The 22,180-nt window shown below is 43.4% G+C and overlaps 1 protein-coding gene across 2 annotated transcripts in view; it reads left to right on the forward strand.

Annotated features, from left to right (window-relative positions):
- Window positions 1-21,562, forward strand: part of ANKIB1 (ankyrin repeat and IBR domain containing 1) — a 114,494-nt gene extending 92,932 nt beyond the window's left edge. For both annotated transcript variants that reach the window (XM_083189425.1, XM_083189426.1), the window contains exons 8-20: window positions 805-949; window positions 2,451-2,617; window positions 6,715-6,803; window positions 7,461-7,591; window positions 7,841-7,975; window positions 10,215-10,301; window positions 11,595-11,661; window positions 12,932-13,077; window positions 13,597-13,775; window positions 15,337-15,388; window positions 15,711-15,819; window positions 17,660-17,703; window positions 17,801-21,562. In XM_083189425.1, the coding sequence (XP_083045551.1) occupies window positions 805-949; window positions 2,451-2,617; window positions 6,715-6,803; window positions 7,461-7,591; window positions 7,841-7,975; window positions 10,215-10,301; window positions 11,595-11,661; window positions 12,932-13,077; window positions 13,597-13,775; window positions 15,337-15,388; window positions 15,711-15,819; window positions 17,660-17,703; window positions 17,801-18,526 (2,077 nt within the window). In that variant the 3' untranslated portion in view covers window positions 18,527-21,562. The remainder of the gene's footprint in view (window positions 1-804; window positions 950-2,450; window positions 2,618-6,714; window positions 6,804-7,460; window positions 7,592-7,840; window positions 7,976-10,214; window positions 10,302-11,594; window positions 11,662-12,931; window positions 13,078-13,596; window positions 13,776-15,336; window positions 15,389-15,710; window positions 15,820-17,659; window positions 17,704-17,800) is intronic.
- The last annotated feature ends 618 nt before the right edge of the window (window positions 21,563-22,180 follow it).

Genomic DNA, 22,180 nt, shown 5'->3' on the forward strand with positions numbered 1-22,180 from the left:
CAGAGTTTGGAGGTAGGAGCAGATAGGGACTGGGGGTGGGGTGGAGAGTGGGGTGTGGGCTAAAAACGGTCACAGCTCAAAGTGAAAGTACATTACAGAAGCTGCTATTTAGTGCTTTTAATTAGTATGTACAAGGTCTATCAGAAGGGCCAAAATGAGGGCAATCGTTCATTATATTGCCCAGTGTGTGCTCAGTAGGTTTGACGGAAGGTTGTACAGGTTGAGTATCCCTTATCCGAAATGCTCGGGACCACGAGCATTCCGGATAAGGGAATATTTCGGTTTTTGGAATAATTTTTATTTTTGTCATACTTACCTGCCCCTGGTGGGTCCCCGATGGTCCCACGGCGTCCATGGAGTCCTCCGGCGTCCACAGCAGGCCACCAGCACAGTCTCCGGCGTCTCCAGCGGTCCCAGGAGTGCTTTGCGCAAGTTCCCAGGCGCGCAAAGCACTCCTGGGACCGCTGGAGACGCCGGAGAGGATGCTGAAGGCCTGCCGTGGACGCCGGAGGACTTGGTAAGTATTAAAAGAGGGTTAGGGAGGGGACAAAAAAAAAATTAAAAATTTGAATTATTCCAAAAAAACACGGTTTTTGGAATAATTCGGATACGGGATGCCCGACCTGTATTATGAATGCACATAATAAATGAACTTATTAAATTACATTATTTGTGATTGTTCTGTCTCTGAAATAACAATTACCCCTCTGCATGCTGTTCTATCCTGTAATGTGTATTCCTGTGGGTGTGATAGGTAAACAAAGAATATTTACATTAAATAGATTTTTTTTTTTTTCTATTAAGGTTTCTAAACCTTAAAATCCAGGAAGGAGAAGCCCATAACATATTCTGCCCGGCCTACGACTGTTTTCAGCTGGTTCCCGTGGAGGTTATAGAGAGCGTGGTCTCCAAGGAGATGGACAAGCGGTATCTTCAGTTTGACATAAAGGTGGGTTATTGGTGCCTTGCCACTGTCTCTGCATAGGGGGATTGTGCTAAATGTATATGCAAATCCATATGGTTCTTTGGTGAAAGGGGGGGAAAAAAACAAACATTTTTTAAGACCATTAAATATATAACTGGGTTCAACAAATCCTTGATATGGACCCCTAGATTTTGCTGCCTGGCGACCAGATTATGTAGGGAGGGGGGAAGCAGTTAGCAGTCACCCCATCTGAGATTTGCATGTGTACCTATGTTATGACGACTATTTAGTGCACAGGAGTTCAAGATCTGTGTGGAATAATGGTAACCTCTCCTCTACAGACTGTCCCCATCCACCCTTACAGAACCATACTGCAAAGAGAAGTAGTGCGGAAACGCTGGCAGAGGCGGCACATCGCAGGCAGAGCGTCGCAATGGGTTACTTCACCACGCCTTAGGGTTGTGCTGTAACCCCCGGCCCAATCTGTGAGCTGCCACATCACAAATAGTCAGGGCTATTTTTCAGCAGGCTCCAGCAGGAACTGTGGCCCTTATTCTAGTTCACTCTTTCTGACAAAATATTACTTAGATGGACAAAACCATGTGCACTGCAGGTGAGGCAGGTGTTACTTGTGCAGAGATAATTAGATTTGGGTGGGGTTTTACACCTGCCTCACCTGCAGTGCACATGGTTTTGTCCATCTAAGAAATATTTTGTCAGAAAAAATGAACTAGAATAAGGGCCTCAGTTCCTGCTGGAGCCTGCTGAAAAATAGCCCTGCAAATAGTTGGATTATCCAGATAAGACTCCTCTAAATAGACTTACAGTAGTGGCTGCTTCCGTTTTTTGACTTCATGGCAGTATTCTATTATTGTATGTTAAAGTGCTTACACACGGAAGGATTTGAAGGGCAATGGGGGCGTTCCCGATCAATCGTTCAAATCGTTCCGTGCATCGTTAACGATGGTCTATGACAGGCATTCCCAACCACGGTCCTCAAGGCACACCTACAGTGCAGGTTTTAGTGATATCCAGGCTTCAGCACAGATGGTTTAATCAGAATCCCTCAGATACTAATTAAGTCACCTGTGCTCAAGCCTGGATATCACTAAAACCTGCACTGTTGGTGTGCCTTGAGGACCGTGGTTGGGAATGCCTGGTCTATGATCTACCATGCATGCAGGAATATCATAGACCAATCTTTTTTGCGAAGTGTATCAAATTGTTTGATTTGATACACTTGTGAACGATGTCTGACCGCTTCCAGCATTGCTCCGCACCTTTAGTGTTAAGCCGCTAGAATAAACAAGCGAGCCCCGTTTATGTAAGACCCTAGGCAGCGTGTTTTCTGTTCTAGCCATTTATACTTTCATTTTCTGCTTGGCTACATCTGAAATGATGGATCTCTGCCGGGTGTTTTATTTTCCGTCCAGACGGCCTCCGGTGCCTCCTACCAGTTGTTATTGTCTCTTGGGATTTTTGTTTTCCATTTAGTCTGTTTTGTGACTGGTGTATTGAATCCCAGGCATTTGTCGAAAACAACACTGCGATCCGATGGTGCCCAACTCCAGCCTGCGAGAGAGCCGTGCGACTGAAGAAACAAGGAACCAATACTTCTGGGTCTGACACTCTGAGTTTCCCGTTGCTACGTTCCCCAGCCGTGGACTGTGGAAAAGGGCACCTCTTCTGCTGGTGGGTACAGTTTCCGGGCTCTTTGGTGCAAGTTTATGTAATATGCGAATCTGGCTGTTGTATATCATTGGCTGAGACCAGCTAATGACGTTTTACATTACAATGCAGGAATATATGTAAACACTAGCTGAATACCCATACGTCACAACTGAATTTATTATTATTTATTTAAGTTTCCTATGTTGCGCTTTACAATAGGAGACAGACAGTGATACAACAAACTGGGTATTTACAGTCAAAGGCAGGAGGGCCCTGATCGCAAGCTTACAATCTATAGGGAAATAGGCATTGATACATAAGGATAGATCCTGTGTTCTTTATTGCATTAATTCCACCAGAATGCAAAGGTTCCTGGTGTGTTTTAAGATACAGTGACCCAGCAGTTTGGCCAGGGGTCAGGAGGATGGAAAATGTGAAAAAGAAAGAGTGGATATGTGTGGACTGTACAGTGGGGATGTGATTAGATAGGAACGGTATATGAAGGTTATGTGGCTGATTCTGGAATTTGATACGCTTGCCCGAAGAGGTGCGTTTTCAGGGAACGCATGTAGGTTTGGAGACTGAGGGGGAGTCTGATTGTGCTTGGGAGAGCAGAGTATGCAGAAACCTCTACAGGGTAATGGTTGGTTTCCTCCACCACACGGAATCTGTCCGTAAAAAACTTTTGTTTTAAGACTTCTATGCTGCTAAAAATGTACCCTTGTTGCTCCAGCTTCAGTTTATTCGCCCGGGATAATCGGTCCGGTTAACTGGCAGTAAGGGGAGAAAATAATATACAGGTCGAGTATCCCGTATCCGAGTATCCGTTATCCGAATTATTCCGAAATACGGACATTCCAGAAAGTGAAAAAAAGATTTTTTTTTGCTAAAAACTCACTGGGGACATTTGTAACAGCATCACTGGGGAGATGATATGTAACTGGCACTATATATGTGCAAGACAATGATTGCTTGGCATTCAAATTCAGTGCTGAGATAGTACACACATTTTGTTTCACGTTTTGAAACCTTGTTTTTTGAACAATTAAAATATATTTGTGTGTATTTTATGTGGTAATAAAATATATTTGTGTGTATATTATGTGTTTATACAGCATACATGCAAGATACTTCAAAATACATCATTGAAATATTAAAATATTCCGAAATACGGAATAATCCGTTATCCAAAATTCTCCTGGTCCCGAGCATTTTGGATACGGGATACTCAACCTGTAATACAATTTTACCCCTTTTCATTGTCTTTGGAGTGGAATTTAAAAAAAAAAATGTTGAAATACATTTAAGCCTTCATTTGGTAACGTTTGGATGCTATAACCGAATCTAAATATCATCTGGATTAAGAGATAAAAAAAATAACACGTTAGGGGTAAAATTTAGAAAAATCCCTTCTTAGTGGGTGCCTACATCACAAAAGAAAGCTACTGCCCAAATTTCAAGTTCCCAGTCCTCGTGGTTCCGGAGATTTGGTGATGGGAGTCAGTCAGCGGGATTTGGCTTTTACATATGTAGATTTACAAAAGTAATAAACAAAATATCAGCAGCTTCCCCGACATTCCTGGTCTGCCGTCCGCTTGCTCTGGTTAGGTTGATCATTTGGAAAATGGAGAAGAAGATTATGCTTCAGAGATTCGTACTGTTCTTTGCTTTCTTGCCCAGCGGTACGGATTGAGCGCAGCATTCCGCCTCTCATAGTTCATCATGAAATAACAGCCGTCCTTTTGTGGTCACGAGTCCCGTAGACGTCCACTTTTCCCACAGCCCACTATTAGCTTGTACATCATTTATAATGCAAAGGAAATCGGAGACGTGACACGGCAGACATCGCAGGAAGCTGCATTCGGTAGATTCCCAACAGGCCTCAGGTGGCTTGAAGTCGATAACTTCAGGTGATGTTACTGTACCAGGGATAGGATGCAGGCGACAAAGCCAAGTCTGCTTCTGATTCTGTCCGTATTGTATTGTGCTAAACAGACCTACAGCATGCTGAGAGCGTGTGTCCTCGCTGCACTGTGCGGTGTCATACGAGGACCTGGAACGTCTGTGTGACAGAAACAAAGTGAATAATTTATCACTGGGTTACCTGAGGCTAAAGCAGGACAAGAAAGTAACCGGGGTCACATGATCGGCTAACTGCGCTTCCAAATCGATGTTTAACCCATTGCAGTCCAACTTTTTAATTAATTGTAATGGTCTACATTGAATGTTGAAGGGTGTTAATGTTCTTAGTTTAAAGCGGCTCACCAGTGGATCTGCTGCTAGCGCTAGGGCTGTTGAGCCTGACTAGACGTGGGACCTGAAAGGGTTAAAAGAAGGATTTCCTGTTTATTGAGTCCTCTCTCTATAAACATTGTGGGTAAGGTGGGTTTAAGTCGCGAGGGCCATGGTGTGCCAAGAGGGGCTATATAGAGACCCCGTACAATGCAGGACAGTTACAGGTGGTTCTGGGGAAGCAGTGACCGGGCTGGGGGCTCCCTAGGTCTGTACGGCTCTTGCATACCGCCTGTTATGCACCAATGATCTTGGGATCTGCTACTGTCTCTGATGACTGGTGCTGGTGTCACATCTTTAGCATTGACTCTGATAAATAGGTGGTGGCGGTGATGGAATGGAATACAGATGTTATACTGGGATTGGTTGGGGCTACAGGTTAATTGCTATTGACAATGTAAATGAAACCGCAGAATGAGAATAGAATAAAACACACGTCACCTCTGCACCAGATGCTAAGGATGAGCAGTGTGCTTTAGTGTATAAATCGGAAATGTATAAATAATAACAGAGTACAATTTTGTCAAAGAATTGTTAATATTTAATCAATTTTCATATGCATTAATAAAAAACACTTAAAATAAATGTCACAAATGGACATATACACAATTGGCACTATTCCGACTGCGTTTATAGTTGTTGTTGTTGTTGTCTAAAATTGAGCGCTGTGCCCGACCTCCTGTTGGATAAGGTTTTTACGTATTGGAAATTTGTAGCAGTTTCTTTATTCCTCAGACAGTCACCAGTATTGTCAGGGCTGGAATTTGTAGATTGATCCATTTGCAGCATTTTCACATGTACCGTAGAAGATGAACACTGAGTCACTGATCCGCATATCTCAGTGCCATTTTTATGTAGCTATAGGGGGGTATTCAATCTGCTGCCGCTATTTCCGACATGGGAAATAGCGGCGGCTCCCTATACAATTCACGATAGCATTGATAAGGGATCACGGCAGAATGGGCCCGACTTCAGAAGCTGTCGTGCCCGTTTTGCCGATACCGGCCGTGGATTGTTGTTGTCCGGGCTGCAGATCGACATTCCACGCCCCCTTTGTGCTCAGCGGCAGGGGAGACGTTGAATCCCGCCTGTCATTCTGTGGTCGATCTGACTGCAACGGCGGGGATCGACAGCCATGATCCCAAATTGAATACCCCCCTAAAGCTGATAGATGGATGGTAGGGAGAGGGCCTGCCGGCTTATGACGGAACGTCCACTAATACAGCGTAGATTTGATGATGGGCTGAGTGCGGTACACTGGTCTTTTGGTAAGCCGGCTGTGTGTTTTAGTCTATAATAACCTGCCTGGCTCATCCCCATTAGTGGGCCATGATGCGGTATTGTATGTTGGGAATGTGCTGGGGGAATGCCTCTCCGTCGCGCTGGATGACTACAAGCCAGCATTACCCATCCCAGAATATACGGTATGGGGACTGTGTATATGTTCCAACCACACAGTACAGAGTGGAGGGGGAGGCGGCATCCGGCCCAGAATGTCACCGGCGTAATTAGCGGCAAACACCGTAATTTGCAGCGTAAATGCCAGTTGGTCAATTCACCACTTAGGGCCTGAATGTGTATATTCGCAGGTAAACGCTGCCCCAGCGAATGCCCCCCCCCCCTTCTGCGCTGACGAATCCCCTCACTAGCCTGCGAGCGGGTGCGTTTACTTACACATCTGCTCACCTGTGGACTCTCAATGGTCTCTCAGCAGGTGCATAGCCTAGAACGTACATGCACCTGCCCATAAGCCTTGGAATACTGAGGTCTGCTTGGTAACCGGAGCAATCACACAGTAATTGTACATTGCTCTCTCTGTCTTCCAGGGAGTGTCTGGGAGATGCACATGAGCCCTGCGACTGCCAAACATGGAAGCAGTGGCTGCAGAAGGTGTCCGAGATGAAGCCGGAAGAGCGTAAGTACCCCCTAGTCATTCTGTACAGGTGCTCAATTGCCAGCTCTGCGGCCAAGTAAAGCAGATCAGGCCAGATGGACCAAATGGCCGGATCATAAATGGCCCATATTTCCGGTTAGCTGATGATGCCTGGATCTGTGTCATCTGATATATTGTTACAGACAAGTTCTAATATGTTCGTTTTCTATGGCCTCAGCCAATGTGTAAGTTTGGGTCGGTTACTTGTGGTGGGTCCTATTGTTTTATTCATTTTGTGCCTGTAAATAAGGGTGATTGCCCATTGTACGGTGATGGCAGCAGGCACCTTGGCCCCCGTGGTATTAGATATACTGGGCAATGTGTAGGTGTCTCTGGATAAGAGGAGGGCTCCCATGATATTACATCTTCACCCCTGGGAATGTGGGTAAATGAGTCAAGTTAGAGCTAACTGTAGCCAATGAGTATTACAATAAAAACAGCAGCACTGAGTATTTCAGCACAGGGTCTAGAAATCTAAACATAGAGGAAGTTACAAGAGACTCCTGTAACTGTTTGGGGTGCAAACGCAATTCCTGTATATGAACCAAAGTTCACCGTGGTGGAATCTGGTGGCACATTGCTAGCAACAGCATATACACCCCTTTAAATTCTAACTGTTTATTCTGCCCTGGTTTCTAGTTGTCGGAGTGAGTGTGGCTTTCGAGGACGCCGCTAATTGCCTGTGGTTATTAACGAACTCGAAGCCGTGCGCCAACTGCAAGTCTCCTATCCAGAAGAATGAGGGCTGTAACCACATGCAGTGTGCCAAGGTAAGCGATGTGCGGTGAGAGTGTTCCCTCATTCTGTGATTGGCGGTCATACACCCATACAGGGTTAATTGTAAGGGCGGTTCCTCATCGGCTGTGACTTACTATACCCTCTCACCCCATAACTGCCCTGAGTGTTACATGCAGAATGCCCATACGTGTGATCAGAATACTGACCTGGGGAGGGGGAAGCGTCCTCTGGTCCGCAGCAGCAGAGAGATTTTGGTAAAACCCTTATTTTCTTTCTTCCAGTGCAAGTACGACTTCTGCTGGATTTGCCTGGAGGAGTGGAAGAAGCACAGCTCCTCCACCGGTGGCTATTACCGCTGCACACGCTATGAGGTCATCAATCAGGTGGAGGAGCAGTCAAAAGAAATGACGGTTGAGGTGAGAGCCAGCTAGTGGCCGGATTCTGCATTACAGCTCATTAGGAGGAGCTTATATTGTGGTATTACGGTATAGGATGGAAAATACAGCCAAACATTCTTATTTTATTGTTTCTGTCCATAGTATATGAATCTCTAGGATGTCTCTAGTACGGTATCTGGTTGGCTGACAAACTGCGTCAACATACATATGGCTGACATGGTTTAAAGGTGGACATAAGCAATAGGTCACATGGCATGGGGTTTCACTTTTTTTTCTTCTTCGTTATTTGGACTTTTTCATACTTTACCATCCATTAGACAATGTGGTGCACTAATTGGGGGTGCTCAGATGCCGATCTTGACACCAAAAATAGAATGAAAAACTCATGTTGACCTAAAGCGGTTCAGAAAGTAAGTGAGGGGAGCCAGTGAAGAATAAGTACCATGCCAGTCAGATGTTTGCCAGGGGGAGGGGGGGCCTGTACGCATACACTGGTGGTTGTATCTCCGGTTGGATGGGCCCACAGAACGTTCCCTTTAGAGAGGTGGTTCTCAAACGCTGTCCTCAGGACCTCCACACTGTTTTTGTTCAAGGTCATCTATGGATTTTAAATATGGTAATACTCTTTTGCCCAGCTAGGTGACATGGAAAATATGACCTGTGTGGGATCCTGAGGACACAGGGGTAGATGTATGAAGCAGTGATAAGGGCGGAGAAGTGAGCCAGAGGAGACGTGGCGCATGTCAACCAATCCACTGCTCTGCATTTATATTATGCAAATTATAGATGTTACTTCAGTGCTGATTGGTTGCCATGGGCCTCTTCTCCTCTAGCTCACTTCTCCTCCCTTATCACTGCTTCATACATCTGCCGCAGAGTTTAAAAACCACTTCCTTAGAGCACAAGGCACGGAACTGTGATTACAAATATACCCTGTGTATTGTTATCCTTGTGCATCCGCAGACCTCTATTAGGCCTATTGTGCAGGGGGATCCTCAGTGTATCTGCGCTGGGTAGCTCCAGTGAAATCCTCAGTGCATACCTTTCATACAGCACACACACGCAGAACATACGGATCTCGCAACCCCCCCCCCGGCCTTTGCTGTTTTGCTGCTCAGAAAATAGATTTTAACATGAATTCCAAAAGCAACTTCACACATATTGTAAGTCCGGCAGCCAACACTGAGCCTGGACCGTCAGCAATTACTTGCATGGCTGCTCTGCCCTTTCTGTGTCAGGCTGGTAATCTGGCACATTACGGTCACCAGGCTATTGTCTGCTGCCTCCGCTAGGCAATGTTATTTCTGTTGCGCCAGATGTGTAATGAGGACGGTAGACAGCCAGCGCCTCTAGTGTGCACAGGGAAATTACTGGACATAAATAGACTTTAATCATCTGGACTCAACCACTGGGAGCTCTGTTTGCTGCTTCACAGACCTGCCGACAGCCCTAATAATCCACCAGCAAAAGTGGGATAGATATAAAGTTGCCCAGAAAGTCCAGGGGCTAGGAGTGGGGGGGAGAAGTGTTTTTGAAACCATGTCTATTTCTCCAGCTACTAAAATAAGAATTCAAGTATTATATAATCCAGATAGCACTTGGGATCAATTTCTGCAACAGGGAGATGTTGTAGCTCAGGGGTACGCAACCCGCTGGGGCTACACATGCCCTAACAGCAAAACGTGGGGTTGTCGAACTCATGGCCCTTCCAGCTGCTGTGGAACTACACGTTCCAGCATGCCCTGCCTTAGATTTTATATAATGGATTGCTAAAACTGTGGAAGGGCATGCTGGGATGTGTAGTTCCACAACAGATGGAGGGCCATGAGTTTGATACCACTGGTCTGGCTAAAAGTAAATGGGAGGGAAAAAATCCCAACTTCCTCCTCTGGTTCAAAAATGTGGGACCTCTAATCTAATAGTGAACAGTATTTGGTGTTGTATGAGTTTCAGTTCCTTGGCTGGTACCTATAGAACGAGAGCTGCCTGTTATCCCTGCTCCGAAACAGCGCACTCTGGTGGCTCCTGTAAGGTAGTGGTTTCCAAAGGAACGGTCATGGGAGGTATAATTTATATTGTGAAGGGGGAGGGGGGGGGGGGTCTACTCCAATCACCCCCTTTATTAGTAGTCTTGGAGCGTACAACTTTTTCTTATGTCCGTTGAGATCTGCAACCTCTGATAGCCATAGATAATCGCTCCCCGTTATTTGTAGAGAGAGATGCATTAGATTCCCCTCTTGATTTGTTTCTTGTTCAGGCGGAGAAGAAACACAAACAGTTCCAGGAATTGGACAGGTTTATGCACTATTACACAAGGTTTAAGAACCACGAACACAGCTACCAGGTATGTGGTCTCTTTATTTTATGTGTTCTGCTTTCGTCTGTTCAAACTGCCATATATACGCTTACACATCCATCACATGCCATCGCACACCACCAAATTATTTATTTTCCGTTTGTGGATAAAAGTAAGTCTGTACTTTTATCCTAGACAGAGATGGCTAAAAAGGGGAACATCATGGTACGTCCAGCGTTCTTCTGGGCACGGGCATAAAACTCTGGGCGTCCCACTGCTTCCGACCCATGCTCGCCCAGCATTCTGCAAAGGCCTGACGAGCGTGAAACTTGCAGAAGTCGTCCACTCCCGGGGTTGGCACATTGCGCATATATGTATATGGGCAGAATTCGTCCCACTTTGAGCTGGTCTGAATCGGTCCCTCTATGTAGGCAATAGCCTGAAAGATGTTGCAGGGTTTTGGTGCCCGGAAATTTTAAGCAGAAATTAATTGTTTCTGTTTGCAAACTACAGGCGAGGTAACGCCGCCGCCTCTCCGGCTCATACATATACCCCATTGTGTGCTAAAGCAATATCCATTAGATACTACATGTTATCAGTGTAATGGAAACCTGCCTCTATGAATACTGTTAGTAGTCGGTGACATCACTGGAATAAGAATGAATTCAGAAACGTCAGTATCTGGGTATTTGGTTCAGTCTTTAGTGACTGCTGCAGATGTGTGTAGTAGTACAAGCCAAGGCAGCACCTGTAAGCAAAGAAAGTACACTCCATGTACAAAGGCAATTCCAACGTTTCTGTGTATACCTGATTGAAGTTATTATAAGCTGAAGTGTGGAGTATAGTTTACCTGGATACATACCCTGAGTGCTCTAATAGCAATCCTGGTGCTTGGTTCTTCTGCGTTCAACCCGGCATGGATAGGAACCAGTAACCTTGCATTCATCGGAACCGGTCACCCGGCACGCATAGAAACCGGTCAGAGAGGGGTGTGGAATAGAAGCAGCATTAATGCAGTCATTATGCAATATTGTTTATGTTAGAGTAACGTACACAGAGGAGGAGGGGACACACAGTGTGGAGGTGGAGTTGGTCGGCCCTAAGTACAGGAAAAGAGGAGGAGCCAGGCACATGTAGTGCTAGGGAGGTCAGGACACACTGTGGGGTCAGCAGTGACCCGACACTAGGTAGAATCAGATACCAAGTAGAACACATTAGCGGACCGGCAGGAGCATCCATGCCTACTAGACCGTGCCTACACCTGTATGATTATGCTTGGCGGTATAGGCTGCTTCCAATGTGGCCTGAAGTCCTTCAACACTTTGCATCCTCTCTTTTCAGCTGGAGCAACGTCTTATAAAAACAGCCAAAGAGAAGATGGAGCAGCTGAGCAGAGCTCTCAGTGAAAGTAAGATCTGCCGCTAACAAGGGCAATCTCATTATTCCAGGACAAGCCTTTTCTCTTGTTCATAGTCCATACAGTATATGACATCTAATTCCTAGAACCATATAAAAATGGGAAATAGGTGACTGCAGACGGTGGTGGTTGCACATACTTACCTTCCATACCTTGGGTTGTATCAATAATTGGTCAGGTGGACTGAGATCCAGCACTATAGCGGGCACAAGGAGGGTGTGTTAAGTGGTTGATGCCATATTGTGACTCCCAGAATTAGAACACAAATCAAATCTCCAGTATTATCGCTACCTGTCTAGTGTCATTCTGGATCAGGGAGCCCATACCTCAACGGGATGGTGCGCGGCCATGCATCAATAGTAGATATGCTAGTGGAATCCGTTTAGTGGGTGCTAAGGGAAGTAGATCATCGGAACTCGCTCTCTGTCTTTTCTGGTGCTGGTTCCCCAAATTGATAAGTCCATTATTGAAAAGCCAATAATCTATTAAGACTGATCGGAAATGTCCTATTAATCTTGCAGGAGTTCCGTTGCCTCTGCTCTGGAGCCTCTGGCAATCTAGAATAGGCAGACACATAACACTGCCATCACTGTACTTGGCACCGGGCCTCGCTGTCCTATTGTGACACATAGTTTAATTTGTTTCCATTCCATTAGGCAGATTTGCTGCTTTGTACAATACTCTACTTTCAGAGACCTTAAGAGCAAGGTAATGCTACAGATCCATAGATTGGATACATTTAAGGGAAGTAATCAAACCTTCTAGAGCAGTGGTTCTCAACCTCTGTCCTCCGGGCCACCCAACAGTGCACGTTTTCCAGGTCAGCCGGCAGGTGCACTCATTATTCACTGACACATTTTAAAAGATCCACAGGTGGAGCTAATTATTTCACAAGTGATTCTGTGTGGAGACCTGGAAAACGGTCACTGTTGGGGTCCTGAGGACTGCTGTTGAGAACCACTGTTCTAAAGAGTGAACAGGTGGCTTAGTTGTCCATAGCAATCCCTCATTCCACAAATCCAGGGTGCTTATGCGATCAGTATCCTTGCAATGTGTTTCGGGATGCACCAACGAGGTTAGCTACATCCCTCTGCTCCACAGCTACGAATTGGCTAGACGTATCCCAGAATTGATCATAGTACATTTTACTCATTAGTGCAGAAGATTGATCTTAAACTTTCATTGGCCAGACTTGATAATTCGACCAACTGCACAGCAGATCCTGCGGCACTGACCACTCTCTGTATCCATCAATTTACAGCTGAGGGGGACTGCCCAGATACCACGTTTATTGAAGACGCTGTCCAAGAGCTTCTAAAGACCAGGCGAATCCTCAAGTGTTCTTATCCCTACGGCTTCTTCCTTGAACCCAAAAGCACAAAAAAGGAAATATTTGAACTCATGCAGGTGAGTGAGTTTTTAAGGATTTTTTTTTAGAAGATTTTTGGGAAATTTTTAGATTTTAAAGCTGCAATCCAAAAGGGAAAAAAATCTAGGGAGTTTTCAGCTATACAAAGTGTCTTGATAATTCAAATTTTTCTCACAGCCAATGGGGGATACTGGGACTGTGGGTAACAGTACCTTCTATCCTAATGAGAGAAAGTCATTTTATACAGTTAGACTTTTGATTTAACATACTGCTAATTCCTTACGTATTGTGTGCTTCAGCCTGAGATTGGTAGTACACGTATTTGAATATTAATAATCACTAAAGCTCATTGTGATACACAATAGTAATATTTTTGTACTTTTATGAGGGAATATAGAAATTTACTGTATGACAAGGGACCTCTAAAACTAGGAATTAAAACCAATCCTTAGCTGCCCACGTACTGTGGCGTCATTTCAGTTTATGATCGTTGTGTGCGTGCATAAAGAGCATGTTTCCCACCTTCCATTTTGTTTGCTCCTTCCCCCCCCCAACAGACAGACCTAGAAATGGTGACTGAAGATCTGGCCCAGAAGGTGAACAGACCTTATCTACGCACCCCCCGCCACAAGATCATCAGGGCGGCATGTCTGGTGCAGCAGAAGCGGCAGGAGTTTCTGGCTTCAGTGGCACGAGGGGTGGCTCCTGCTGACTCCCCTGAAACCACCAGGCGCAGGTAATTAATTAGTTACACGGTGCAGCTGGCATGAATATGCTATTTTATCTAGTCTGAATAATATATATATTTTTTTATTTTCTAAAAATGTTTTTGTTATCATTCAAAATGTATAGCAATGTTAGATCATTTCAGCAGGTTTCAAACAAATCCATCAACTTAGTCTGGGTGTGGCCATTTTGCTCTGCACCTTTTATTATACAAAATAGAGTCAGCCATATTGTTACCTGGGCCAATTTTCACCAGAATGCAGTTTACCTCTAGAAAGCTATATATCTGAGGCACGTAATGACCAAATATTCACCATGCAGTGGTTCCTAATGAAGTGACAAGTCCTCAGTCATGAAACTGTCTTCAGTCTTCAAAATGGCTGCCACCTGTTTGTTAATCCATTTATTCTCATGTACACTATGGTAGCCAACAAAATGGCCAAAGTTTCTGAGGTGTTTTCTTTTTTTTTTTTACTTTACTCTTATATAACTTACACAAAAAGGCCTTGTAAAATGAAGGCAATAGGAATATTTTTTTTTTTGTAAAAAAAACATAATTGAAGCCAATTTAAGATTAATCTATTTCTATAAACAGTATTAATATATGTATAGCTTGCAGTTTGCCTTTAAGGAACAAGATAACATTGCACAATCACACTGGTTGCTGAAGGGCCTGTAATGGTCTGGTTCTGCACAGCATCTTGTGTGTAATTTCCTGCTCTGTCATTTTATTGCACACATCAAATACACGTTGGAGAATTCTAAAAATATAGCCGCCAGTCATGTGCCCCTCAGCAGGGACTGCATTACAGAAATAGCTGTGTGTAACCCTCGCCATACCTGATAGTCTAGTGCTGGTCATTCTACAAGAGCTGCCCTGAAATCGCCCCGTGTGTAGGTGCTATTACTCCCCATGACTTCAGGGAAACCTCTACCCTTTATCTGATTGAGGGCTGATCCTCATCTAGGGGCCAGATGTATCAAGCTTCAAAAGTGATAACATGGAGCGTGATAAATGACCAACCAATCAGCTATCTGTCATTTTTCAAAGCCAGATGCACTAAGCTTCAAAAGTGATAAAATGGAGAGTGATAAACTGCCAGCCAATCAGCTCTTACTTGTCATGTCACAGACTGTGTTTGAAAATGTCAGGCAGGAGCTGATTGGCTGGCTGTTTATCACTCTCAATTTTATTACATTTTTAAGCTCGATACATCTGGCCCCTAGTGACACCACTCTGACTCCCAGCTGGTTGCACTCCGCCACAAAGCATTATTTTTAATCAATACAAACACTCAGGCTAGTGTGTAAATTTACTAACGCCAAATTTACGAACGCTTTCTGTCATTTCTCTATTGCATTCCATAAAATGATAGAATCACATTGGTTGCTATTGGCAACATCACCTTTTAATATTTTTTAAAAGCTTTATTACATTTACCCTTCTATATACAACTTTGTCTTCAACACCAGTAAGGGGTGGACTTTATAGTGAAGGTGCTTCGTGAGCCACTTGCTCATTGCTCTGACGGTACGTTCCTTCTGTATATCAAGACTCTGTTTTATTTTAGCTTTGCAGGTGGAACGTGGGATTGGGAGTATCTAGGATTTGGCTCTCCTGAGGTAAGTAGTGATTTGTTCCGCCAATTGTGTATCGTGGCAGAATTAACAATTAGTAGAGATAAGATGATGATGATGATGATGATAATGATGAAGTAAGTCCTTATTCACATCTCTTTGTAATTTGCTCTTCATCTTATCAAGAAAAAAAAAACAATTAAAATCACAATTGTTATGTATTGTGTAAAAGCTACAAAATTAGTTGTGTATTGTAGTTTTGTTTGTGTCGATTAGAATGTGGAAACACCATTTTTGTACTTTTTTCTCATTGATCGATTGTTTAAGGACAAGTACAGCTATAATAACTCCATCTGTGTGTTTGCAGGAATACGCAGAATTCCAGTATCGGAGAAGGCACCGGCAGCGCCGCCGCGATTTGCACAGTATGCGGAGCAACACTCCTGATCCTGATGATCACACAGAAAACACATTAGGTACATTCTCTTTTATTCATAACCAAGTGACCCAAGCCCAAGTGGGTTAGGATCTCCCAGGTATAATCCATATCCTTGTGGCTGTAGCCGTGGTTTACGGCGATTCCTCAGTCACGTGTCATGACTTAAGCTGCCCATACACTAGCTGATTTTGGTCCGATTTCGGCAAGATCAGTCGGATCTGGCCGAAATCGGACCAAAATCGGCTAGTTTTGATGCCCCCTCAGATCCAATGCACGGTCCCGTGCGCATTGGATCTGCGTCGGGTAATCGGACCTGGTGCACGTCCGATCACCCGACTTGGGACCTAGTCTGTAGTGGTAGTGGGGCGGCAGGGTGGGCGGCAAGCGCAGGGTCTCCAAAAAAAAATTTATATACTGTATACTTCATTTAGTGTCTGTTTGGAATGAATTGCTAGTTAAGAACCTAAAAATCTAAATTGTGTAAGCTACTTGCTGAACCAAGTGGCGAGGTGGTATCGAAGAACCTTTCTGAAGGAGAAACTTCTTTGGAAAAAGGGATTGCTTTTCACAGTGGTAGGGTTTTTCAAAGCGCTTGCACCCAGAAAAGCAGGCTGGAAAATTGTTAGCTTATCAGTCGCTTTCGTCCAGCTTCCCTGCCATAAAATACGTTTCTTAAGTTGGAGACCTTTTCAACATTCAGTTGTTGGAGACAACACAGTTTACATCTACACAGGTCTTGTGAGAAAAGCGCAGGAAGTCCTTTTCATCCTGGAAAGGTGAGGGCTGCTGAAAGCATAGCGGTTGTTGGGACTATAAGGATCAGAAGCCCACACTACTCAGTGTTCCCTCTACAAGGGAGTAGCTTCATGCTCTGAGTGGTCCAATCTTCTGCCTTATGTGGTCTCCCCCACACAGATCACCTAAACCTCAGAGTAAGATAATGGAGAGTTCTGACGTTTTATTCCTTTTTATTTACTCAAAGTCTTTTTGTGCGTTTCTTAACGTTATATGTCTTGTTTATTTTTTCATTTTAATAAATCCTAAAAATGTTTCTTAACGGTTATGTAAGTGTCTGACTATCGCAAGAGCGCTATTCCAATGCTCTTGGTGGTGGCATTTTGAGTGAAACCCACATCACGGTCAACTACCTGCGTCAGGTTGGCGTCTGTGCAGTCTTCCTCCAGAATATTTCCATTACTGAGCCCTATGTCACCAGCTGGATGATGTCGTCGGCTCCCTGGTATGGTGGCCTGGAGGTATCAATCTAATAAGGGAAAGACAGAAAAATGCTAATATATATTCAACACTGAAACTAGCTCAGATCTATACATGTCCGCCTTTCACTCCATTCCAATGTTTTTATTCTGTTTTCCTCCCAGGCAACCAAGGCAGCAAACGTTAAATCATATTTCACGCGCACTCTTGTAAATGTTTTTTAAGGGTTAATACAGTTGGCCCATTGGAAGATGTTCTGTTCATTCCGTTAAGTGACAGATATTTCCGAATTAAGGTAGCATGCATGTTGGAGCATGGTGGTTAGCATTGCTAATGAATTGGGGTAAATTGTATCCAAGGCACTATATTGTTGGTATATACATTCTGCTGGTCCTAGGAGTTTCTGTTGGGTACTCGTTTGCTTCTGCAATCCAAAAATAGTCTAATTGGAAATTTGGCTTCTAGTAACTCCCTGATGGGGGTGTCTTTATGTGCTCCTTAGACTGTTAGTAAAGGCTGTATAGGTATCAATAATGTTATCTGGTTCTAGAGTTACATAAATCATGATGATAAAAATATACCATTTAGTAGGAATGCAGTAGGTTCTTCAATTAAATATTTTGAGAGTTTATTTTTTGTAATTCTATTTATTTTATTATCAGATACCCTGGAGGTTCGTGGTAGCAGAAGACATGGCACATCCACGGTGAGTCCATGCACTGTCAATAGTGTTAACAAATAAAAAATTCACATTCTGATAGTCGTATGTATATGCTTACTCCCCCCCATTGCTTTATTTCCAGGCTCGGAGCTCACTGGATGACGATGACCCCAACATCCTGCTGGCAATTCAGCTATCTTTGCAAGAATCTGGTCTCAACGTTGACGAAGAGACCAGACAGTTTCTCAATATTGAGTCCTCGTCAGGAGCCATAGGTTCCTCCCTGCCTACCAGGCTGGACCCATTTCCTATAAGTGTCGACAACACGAGGTCGGCTTTGAGCAGTTCCGAACTGCTAGAACTTGGGGAGAGTCTTGTCAGGCTAGGCGCTAGTAATGACCCTTATGCAACAGACCGATTACACTCACACTCATTAATCGATGTCCCAACATCCAGTAGCGACCTTGATTCCTCTAGTCAAGACCCAAACATGAGTGAAAATCTTCTGGGAAACATCATGGCTTGGTTTCACGATATGAACCCTCAGAGCATTGCCCTTATCCCTTCTATGACCTCAGAAACGGACGTTGATTTACAGCCGGTGAGCGTCGATGAACACCCTGCCCCGAATACAGCGGAGGAACATGCACTTTTTCAGGATGCTCTAATAAACGAAGACCCGGAAACACAAGCAGACGAAATTACTTCAGAGGAGGCAGCGGGGGCACCTCAGGCCAATGCCGAAGCGTTGTCGCAGCTTGATGACCACACAAATGAAATGACTGGCAGCATGACCAGTTCCGAAGAGATCTCAAGTAGAACTCCTGAGCCGTCAACTGAATGGATTGAACAAGTGCATTTGGTATGAACAGAACAAATCGAACTCTAGCAGTTAGTGCTCAGTGTCATCAATAACCTCAAGGTGACATCACTGTTTTTTTCAGACCACTGAGAAGATACGGATTACAGATATTGGAGTTCCGTTAGTCCTTGGATCCAACTTGAATTTCAGTTTTTTGTTTTTTTTTCTGCATTCAATTAATGGAGTTTGATTTGCCTTTTTTTTTTTTTTTTTTTTTTACAAAAAAATAAGTAGGGTGAAATCTATATTCTAATATAATGCAGTCATCATGTAGCCTTAGTTGGGTAATACTGTACTTACCTTTTTTGAAGTATGGATTTAATTTTTTTTTGTCACTTATGTAGTTAAAAGAAACACTTGTTGACTTCTGTCATACCTCAGATTCTCCCCATGACGCTGAATTACGCTGTATCACTCCGTTCCTAATATTTCTTTATTTTTTTCTTAATATATATTTTTTTTATTATTATTTTTACTCATGATTACTTATCAATTTAAATGCAGCAATTAACCTACAATTCTATGAAAGACTTTGACATGCAGATTGCTTTTGGGAGGGGGATCTCTGCAGATTTGTGGGGGGTCACCCTTTGCATTTGTAAGTACTTTCTGATGAAGTGAAATAATTGCATATTCCGTAATGGTGTTAATTATTTACTTTGAATTACTTCTGTGTGAAGAGGACCTGTCATTTTTAGCAGAATCAATCCTGTTTCCTTCCTTCTTCCTAAAGAGTCTGCTTTATTTTTAAGGAAGTGCAGCAAATGCTTTATTTTTAAGGAAGTGCAGCAAATGTATAATGAATATTGAGAAAAAATATTGCTAGAATAACCGGGTGAGGGGGTGAAGATACGAAAAGCTGAGACTGTACAGCCCATGGAGATAGGGTAGTTCATACTGTCTGGAGGGAGACAATAAGGTTATCGTGTATAAATTTTGGAAGTGTTAGAGGATCTGACAAGCCTCGGTTAGGCTATCTTGCGGTCCATTTAGTCTCTGTAAATCAGGGGTGGTCAGACCAGTCCTCAAGATCTACCAACAGTACATGTATATTAGGCAACCTGTGGATCTATAGTAGGAATGAATGCACCAAGTTCAAAAACGTGACAGTTAGTAATGACTACAGTTGTGCACCAGCTAGGTGACTTGGAAAACGTTGAACGTTGGTAGATCTCGAGATTTAGCAGACCGGTTTGGCCATCCCTGCTCTAGATGGACAACCAAGGAGAAAAGACTACGGCGGATTTTAAAACATACACTTGGAGACCCCTTTTTTTGTTTTTAAACTCCCATCGTGCTTGCTGAATCGGTTTCTTTGTTCTGCTTTGAAAAGAAAACTACTGGCTTGGGAAGTGCCACGAAGCATAGAAGACCATGAGAAAGTCCTACAATTCTAAATGAAACTAGTGTTCCTGTAACAAATTGCTACTGTAGCGTTCAGCTCAGGTAGTTTGTTAGGTGATCATTTCCCTGGGGGGATTTACCTGGCGACAGACCCACTTTTAAAATACAAATTTGATCTAGTTCGTTTGCCTGAGTGAAAACGTTGTTCTGAAAATTGTGTATTCAGATTACTGCGCGGAAATTCTGGAGGGTCAACCTGAATTTTTAAAGCGGCAGTCATTTCAATGGCAAAACCAACCCTTTTTAACAATTTAGTAGAGGCAGAGACGCCAGAATTTCCGGGCTTAATCCAGCTATTGCATAATCATCAGGAATTTTTTTTTTTTTTTCTCTAGAACTCGATTGTTTGACAATTGTTCTTAACATCACTCTTTTTTTATATATATTTATTAGAATATTAGTAGCTGGGATGCAGACATTTTGCCTGTCTAAAGGCCTGAACTGAGTTAGTTAATTATGTTTAAAATGTGGTATAAAGAGTGGAATGTTTGGTATAACTTTGTAGGATTGTCTCCGATAATGCCAAAAGGGTCCGGTGGTACAGACTACTATGCATTCTATTATAGAATTGAACAGCCTTGAGCACAGCCCTATTATTAAGAGTTTTTCATATTATTCCTAATTCTATATAAATGAAAACATTTCAGAGCAGGAACTACTTCAAGGACGTTTGAAATGACAATATTCATGTGCACTCCTGACTTCCTGTCCTGTAAACCAGGATATCCTGTTCTCTGCGGGCTGTTTAAGAACTTAGCTGTCAGATTTTACCCAGCAGGGAAAAGAAGATAGATCGAACCTGATACATTGATAATTGAATCCTCATTTAATATGTAAACCGTGACCCGGGTTCTCCATCTTTCTTGAAGTCGTGATTTTTTATCTGGGTTATGTCTCGCATAATAACACTGATTTAAGCTTTGAGGTTTTTTTTTGGTTCTTTTAACTGTATTTTTTAATTGTAGATGTTGGGGAAACTATTTTTAAGATTAAAATACATGCGGTCACTGGTCTAAGCCTGCGATATGAAATCATTGAAGTTTACCCCCCCACCAAAAAAAAAAAGAACATTAAATAAATATATATACATGTATCAAAACAGACCAGGGTTGCCTACCCTCCCAGAATGGATGGGAGGGTCCCAGAAATCAGGTTACCCCTGGGTAAAATGACGCAATCGTGTCATTTCAACCCTGCCCCCCGCAGTGCAATGCCTGAAATACCGGCATTGCACGGCGGGGGCGTGGCTAAAATGACGCGATCACTGTAGGCACGCACCCCAACAGGAAAGTCCGTCTGTGGCCCCTCCCCCAATCCCCCCTCTTTTTTACTCCGGCGATGGCCCCGCCCCCCTGCATAACAGAGCTGGCTGCCCTCTCCCGGAAGGCAGCCAGCTAAAGTCGGCAAGTATGAAACAGACCTATGTGTCATATAACTAAAATGTAGTTGATTATAAATGATTAAAGTTGTGCACCTGGATGTGCTTATTAATGAGAAAGTGGTTTTCCAGTTATGTATACTTTAGCTGAAATGACTGAACAGCGCTGGACGTCGCGGGTGAATTTCCATTGCTACAAACTGAAATCTTGTTTTTGTACCTCTCTGGAAATCTAGGTGCGCTCCGTACTTTGCAGTCAACCCCCCCCCCACATACCACTTCTTCCCATCAGCCAGTGCAAATGCCATATTAATGAGTAAAATGAAGACATTCACTCCGAAGTCACATATATTAAGTATTTAACTGTATTTGATGAGGGGATACTGGATTATAGCTTCTTTATAAAAATAATGATATCTTTAGGTTTAAAGAAAGTTTTGTTGCGCTAACTAAACCTGCTCACTGACTGCAAAAGTGACATAGACGAGAGGGCGCAGACCAATGTCAGGAGGTTATAACTGAATGGATATATTTATGAATGTTGGTCTGGGTCGCAGCTTGTCTGCAAATCTTTGGGTGTAGGTGATGGTGCATTATAAGTTTTGATGCCTACAATACTCGTTTCATAGGTTATTGTCAGAGTGTGGCAATTCCCCGATGTGTTATATATGCAGCAGACTCCTACAATAACCATCTAGTTATTAAGGCAGATTATAGCCTATGAAGACATGCACTCTGTGATCCGATTCATTATTTGAGCCATTATTCTCAGGAAGAGATTATCCTGAAAACTTGCACTACTGAGACTGACTAACACTGATCTTGCCATTGTAGAATGGTTTTACTAAATTTCAGGACGTAAAGGAAGATAAGCATGT

The sequence above is a fragment of the Crinia signifera genome, chromosome 5 (assembly GCF_055691185.1).
Source record: "Crinia signifera chromosome 5, ASM5569118v1, whole genome shotgun sequence".
NCBI classification, from domain to species: Eukaryota; Metazoa; Chordata; class Amphibia; order Anura; family Myobatrachidae; genus Crinia; species Crinia signifera.